Raw genomic sequence first — 7488 nt, 5'->3', positions numbered from 1 at the left:
GTTGTGGGATACCACAACAATCTGGGTGCTTCTTTCTTAAATGCTTGAGCACATTTGTTGTAGTAAAACTGCTGCCACATGCGTATCTCGCTTTACAATGTTGACACTCAAACTTGTATATACCTTGAACCATGTCAATTTTTTTTCTTTTGTGTTGTCTTTTGCCATTCTTTTGATCATATTCATATACATCCGTTTCAGTGTATGTCTTTATTGTTTCTTCTTTCTCACCATCTTCTCCATTCGTTATTCGAACAACGACAAGTTTACAATTACTCCAAATTACTATGTGTTCAATTGATATTTCTTCAGACATTGTTTGTTATTTTATTTTATTTTTTTTTATTTAAATATGATTATATTTAACTGCCACAATTTATTATTTGATTGTTTTTAACTTAAAACATTTTATTTGTAACATTTTGTGGTTTGTTTTTTAATTTGTTTTAAAAACAAAAAATAAACTCAAAATATTATTTGAAAACGACTTGGTGTTTTGGTGTAAAAATACATTCAAAATAAAAAAACAAAAGTTAACAATCAACCAAACAACAATTTGAAAATTACTTAATAACTTTCATGCTCGAACAACCATTTTAAATAGAATGGGTGTTTTTAAAAGTTTGTAAATGACTTTTAAGTTTACTTAAAATTAACAATTACATTTAAATAATAAACTGTTTTTCAAAAGTCGGTACTGAGGTGTCCCGATTTTTTGCATTTATTTTGTAATAAATTCGCTTATTTTTTCCAAGTAAATAAGAGAAAAACAGTCTTCAAAAAATATTTTTTTACTTGAAGAATTTTTAAGCATTAAAAAATTCCATATAAAATTCGAAATAACGGGATTTTTGTTTCTAAAATACACGTGAATTATCCCAAAAGTGCATTTTAGTACAAAAGCAAATAAACTTAATTTCAATCTTTTTCATTATCAAACATTTTATTAATTAATGAAATATTCACAAAACAAAAGCTTAGTTCGAATATTAGTATGCTTAGTAGTGTTGTCACAAAAAAAATAAAAATAACAAAATGATTTGATAACTTATCTTTGTTGGGTTTTATAAAGTCGACATTCTTTGAGCATTTCAGTGAGAACATCTTTTTTAAAATATCCAATAACAAAACAATATTGTTATTTTGTATTATTTTTCTAGTGTTGCCCTTTGACAATTTTGACTTATGCCTGTCAAAATTATCAAACATTTGCTGTAATTTTTGGTGTTTTTAGAACTCTTTATTTCATTATTTTTTATTCAGAGAAGATAACCACATATTTGTTTTTAATTGAAAATATTTTTTTAACGAAAGTAATTATCAGTTAAAACTCGACACAAACAACACCATCCCAATTCACTTAAACGTTAATTGTTGTGCTTTTAGGTCAACAATGCTGTGTATATGTTGCGAAGTTTCGAGTTATGGTCAAATCAAATAACGGGATCGGGTTTTTTGGAAAAAGATGGCTAATATTCCGATATTTTCCCGAATTTGTACGAAAATAATTGAACGGGATTGGTATTTTTTTCAAAATAAAGTCGGTACTTTCGATTTTTTGTTTTTTGTTTTTTTAGGAAAAAACAAAAATAAAAAACGGGACTTTAGGAAGTTCTAAAAATATGACAGTACCAACTTTTGAAAAACAGTTTATATTAATAATACACAATAATAAACAATTTAATCCACAATAATATGTTTATGTGTTATTAAATTAAACAATAAATGTTTCAATGTAAATATTGTTATTCCAAAAGTAATAGATACTAAAAAGATCATTTTCGAATCATTTTATAATATTATATTTTTCTTTTTATATAAATTATCGGTGTATTCGTTATAATAATTAATTAATTGAATAAATAAAAATTATTAATTATATTTTAATCATTATTGAAATTATTGTTGAAACGTTACTTATAATTAACATCGCATTTATGTACATCAATTTACTAATTATTGATGTAAATTAATCTATGTATCTACATTATATTTTTTTAATATACTGGAGACACAAATCATTGTGCATCATGTTAAATATTTAAAATAAGTTGTTTTAAAAATTATTATTTTTAAACAAAATGTAAAATTACAAACAAAAACAAATGCTAAACATAGTTATTAAACAATGGTTAAAATCAAACATTTATTGACAATAACATCTATTTTATTAATAATATTTTAAAAATCAAGTATCAATACAAATATTTGAGTTGATAAAGTGTTTAATATTACATTCATTTTTGAAATTGATTTTAAATATACTGTTGATTATTCACACATTGAAATTATTTTGTTTTAATATCTTTCTAAAATTTTGCAATTACATCGGTTATGATTTCATTTTTTGACTATAGTCAGTATAAAACGTTATGTGTTCAGAAAAATTATCTTATTTTAATTAAATAGTCGTATTTATGTTTAAAATAATGAAAATTGGGTAAAAACTCAAAAATGTGAAAAACTAAAAGAATTCAATGGGTTTTTAAAATAATTTGCAGAAATTATCCACTCGGTTTAGTCCAAAAGATACTGGCCAAATTTGAAGCAAATAACTTTGTTAGAGTGACTATAGTATCAAAGTTCATGAACATATTTATTTGTATTTTGTGTTTTCAAAGTGTAAATTCAAACAAAATGTTTACTCTTAAACTGACTATTGTTTAGTCATATTTGATGTAATTGATTTTTGATACAACAAAAAATATTCTATTGTTCAAAACTGTTTTGGTGCCTAGTGGTGATGGTATAACATAAATATAACTTATGTTATTTATAAAATTATTGTTGTTGTAAATGAAAAGACAAAATTGATAAACATAATATCAATATTTATACACCGTTTTAAATTAAAAACAACTGAAAGCAATAATTAACACCAAATTGATTAACATCATTTAAATGAATTTAAAAACAATTATATTTTAATTATTGTTAAATGTAATAAGTTAAAATATCATTATTATTTGAGGTTTGATAAATAATCAAATTGGAAAATAAATATTATTTGTAAATGTCACATTTTTCATTGTATTATTTAAAAATAATATACCGATTAGTACATTAAACATATTAACATAATGTAACTTATCATGTGCAAATATCTCAAAAAATATTTGTTACACAAATTGTAATTAATTGAGAAAATTTTAATCTATATTCCAAAGACAAAACAAAAAAGTTTCAAACATTTAATAATGACACTTACTATTACAAGTCACACCCAATTAATATGATGATAAATAATTGTCTTTACATATCATAAACCAAAATTTGTGATTACTTCGAAGTTAACTTTTTAATTTATTTCCTGTTGTTCACTATGTGATTTCAAACTTTATATGTTGTATACTTATCAATTTATTACATACAAGTTACAAAATCAAAAAACGCACATTTTTTATGTATTTTGATACTGTCTTTTTTGTTCATACATTTTAATTATGTTGTTAATTTATTGAATTTGAGTTTTGTTGTTTTCAAATTTGTTATAAAATTTACAACTTAATCAATATCAAGTTAGTCTTATTTTGTAAAATATAAAACAATTCCAATGTTATTTAAAATTCTACTTTATAAAATAAAAATATCTAAAACAAACACAATAAATATCATTATTAAACACTATGTCTATTTTAATGATTAAACAATTCAACCAGACAAATTTTGATATCAATGTTTAAAATTGATTTGTGTAACAACCAAAGAATAAACAATTTATTAAAATTTATTCAATTTAAAATGATTATTTTTGAACAATTTATTGATATTGAAAAAATATCAATAAATTATTTCAAAATAAAAAAAACGAAAGATTTTTTAAATGAGTAAAAACTAATTTTATTACAAATAATATTCATATTTTTTGTGTATTTCTAATGAACAATTATCAAAAATCATTTTTATTATTTGAAACTTTTAAATTTTTATTTTTATTTTTATTTTTATTTTTATTTTTATTTTTATTTTTATTTTTATTTTTATTTTTATTGAATAAATAAATGAAACCGATATTTATCAACATTGGTTTTTTAAATAATTATCGCAGAAATTGTGGTATTGTAACGTACGGATTAACAAAAGAAATAAACATTTTAGTTATAAAAAAATGACGTGGGTAATTAGAATTGTAATTTTTAAAAACTCTGATAATCAACAAAATGATAAAACGTTTATTGTGTAATATATATAAATATAAAACAAATTCATTTTATTCATCAATTGAAAAAACATAAAGTAAACATACAAAATGTTGTACATATTTAACATTTGATTGTTATTGATATTAAATTTAGAATATTTATAAAAACTTTTCAAAATACCACTATATTAAAGTTTCATTTATATTTAACGTTTTTGATTTTTTACATAAATTTTGTTTAAACGTTATAAATGTAATTTAGTCAACCAGACAACGTTTACAACATCATTGAATAGTTTAATTCAATATCAATAAATTGCATTTTTGGATATTATTAATAATTTTAAAAACAAAATGGGTATTATAACAATGCAATTTGGTTTAAAAATCAACAATTTATTTGAAATGATTATTATAATATATTATTTAAAAACAAACAGAGTATTTATTTATATTAACATAATATAATACTAAGAAAAAACAGATGCTTGAAAAAGTTATGTGTAAATTAAAAATTGATTATTTTTATTATTTTGATTTGATTCTTATTGGTGTATAATTATTAAATTTGTTCAACGTTTTAAAATGAACAATAATTAAAAACATTTAAGTACGGTTTGTGACTGTACAAGTTTTTTATGATTGGACAAATATTATTCAATTGTTTTTTGAATAATTTAATTTTTTTTACTATTTTAATATTAAAATAAAGTTGTTATTTTTTTAGTTTGCTTATTAATAAATTTTTAATATAATACTGGTGATTCCGGAATCGGTTCGGGAATTTGATAAAAAAATAAAATTCCCCAAATATTTTTTTATTGATTCCTGAAACTTCTGATTCGGGAATCAAAAATATTTCCCAAATGTTTCAAGAAAAGCCGATTCCGGAATCAGTTTCGACTACAATACAACTGTTCAATAATGGTATGGGGAGTTATCGGGGTCGGATACAAGAGTAAATTGATACTTTGTTTACAGAACGAAGAAGGAAAAAATATATTTATATGCTAGAAAACAGTTTTTTGAAGATGTAAGTAAAAAAACAACATTTTATATATTTAACAAGACGGTGTTCCTGCCCATCGCCCACTTACAACTAAAAAAATATTTACAATTTAAAGGTGTAAGGCTGATGTTATGACCATCAAAATTTCCAGATCATTTTGATGGTTTGATGTTTTCAATCAAAACAAGTTTTAAATTGTGTATGAGTCAAAAAGAAAATCCGATTTGCCATTGATCAAATTTTAAACAATTTTAAAAAAATGGAAAATAATTCAGTGTTTTAAAAATACATTCTTAGGCGTTTGAACTTTATTATTAATATAATTTTTGTTTGTTGTAATTGGTTATTAATTAAATAAAATAATTCGGAAGCAACATAAAAATAAAACAGCACTTTATGTATATTTTTAGTAAAACATACCAATCACTTTTTAAAAACGGAACCAGTTTATAATGAAATTTGTTGATTTCCAATTGTTACACTTTTAATTGAAAACTCGTCTACACTTTTGAAAGTATTAATTTCTGTTTTTATCAAAGAAGGTTGAATTGAAAGTGTTGTTTCGTAAAGTGATATACCAATTTTTTGTACTTTCGCAAGGACAATATGGTTCTACAAATTCCATCAAATACAATAATTATAATAACAAGTGTCAAACATTTGAAAACAAAATAACAAAGTTATTAAAATTAAATCTATATAAATATTTATAAAATATGTTACAAATGATTGCTTATTTATATGTTATTTTGTTAATAATCAATTTAATTAATTGACCATATTTACAACCATTTAACCCCATAAATATTAAATCAACAATTTTTCGATTCTTTGGGCCGCTTCGTTGATTGTCATTCTTTTTTCCATTTGTGGAGACCAACAGTCTGATATTATATCATATTGTTCATTGCTCATCATCTCGGGTTTTTTAAGACGATTTCCAGCCATTACAAAATCTGCGATTTTCCATGGATATTTAAATTGATCTTTGGAGTACGGCTCTTTCCATGAAATGACTTCAAACATGGTGATTCCAAATGAATACACATCAGCAGACTTTTTATATTTTTGTTGTTTGAGTATTTCCGGAGCCATGTATACTGGTGTTCCAATTCCTTTTGTAAATGTCATGTTGGTTTGTAGCATATTTACATTTCTACTACTCCCAAAATCAGTCAATTTAGCATTAACTTTTTCTGTGATATTCAAAGACATTACAAGCAAATTGTCGGGCTTGATATCCCTGTGTAAAATTCCATTCTCATGAAGATACTGAATACCTTTTGCACCATCAAGTAAGAATTTCAACCTTAACTTTTTTTCAATTTCTTCACTTTTTTGGTGTTTGATCAAGTCTTGTAGTGACCCAAATTGTGCAAATTCAGTGACCATACACACCTTACTTTCTATAAAAACGGCACCATAAAAATGGATGATATATTCACTGCGGAATTTGTCTAACATGGAAACTTCCTTTTCAAATTCTACAAGTCCACTTTCATTGTTGTCAAGTTGTTTCATCTTTTTAATGGCAACTACATTTCCTCTATATTTTCCTTTGTATACAATTCCAAAAGAGCCTTCACCAAGTTTCTTATCTTCTTCAAGTTCTCTATAATTCAATTTAGTTGTTTGTTCAGTCTCTATCTCAATTGGTATTTTTGTGTTTTCAATGATTCCCGTTGAAAGATTTAATGAAGTAATCATTACATCTTCCTTGGTAGTACAAGTACACAACGGTTTAATAAATATTTCAAATTCGCAAGCAAAGCCAGGCTTGAGAGATACAAGTGAAGGTACTGTTCTAATTTCATAATAATCACACCCATTCATCACACTAAATTGTACTTTCAAGTTGTTTTTTGAATTGTTTCCAATACAAATTAAATCCCTTGTTTCTTTATCAACTTTGAGTGGATCATTGTTGTCAAGATCAAACGTCAATTTCTTCTTATTTGACACCAAATTTGCACTTATTTTCATCATCTCAATGTTTGACCGACTCATCTTGAAGTTGCAAATATTTTGCTCTTTTTTCTTCTGTTTTTGATTTTGCAACCAAAGAATTACTACTATTATTATCACAACAATTAATACAATAACTACTAATGTGACTGAAATCGGTACTCCAACGACTAAACCATAATTCGTCACTTTGACACAGTTATCACCTATATCACTTGGTTTGTGATACCCTTCACATTCAATACACTTTGAATTGTTAGCAGATTTACAATATTCAATTTCTTTGTAATTCACACATTGTGAATTGACTAAAACATAATCCTTTTCTACACATATGTTGCAACTTATTGCGTTGTCACATGAAATGCAGTTT

At 23.9% G+C, this 7488-nt stretch overlaps 1 protein-coding gene across 1 annotated transcript; it reads right to left on the bottom strand.

The window, feature by feature from the left end:
* Positions 1-5957: 5957 nt before the first annotated feature.
* Positions 5958-7457, bottom strand: EIN_190790 (protein kinase, putative; the record flags this gene model as incomplete). The annotated part of the gene is made up of 1 exon (XM_004257062.1): positions 5958-7457. A coding segment is annotated over one exon (1500 nt), but the record flags the coding sequence as incomplete, so codon positions are not given.
* Between the last annotated feature and the right edge of the window lie 31 nt (positions 7458-7488).

This window comes from Entamoeba invadens, assembly GCF_000330505.1.
Source record: "Entamoeba invadens IP1 unplaced genomic scaffold scaff_1105074726207, whole genome shotgun sequence".
NCBI lineage: Eukaryota > Evosea > Mastigamoebida > Endamoebidae > Entamoeba > Entamoeba invadens.
This window is presented reverse-complemented; position numbering and strand designations above follow the sequence as displayed.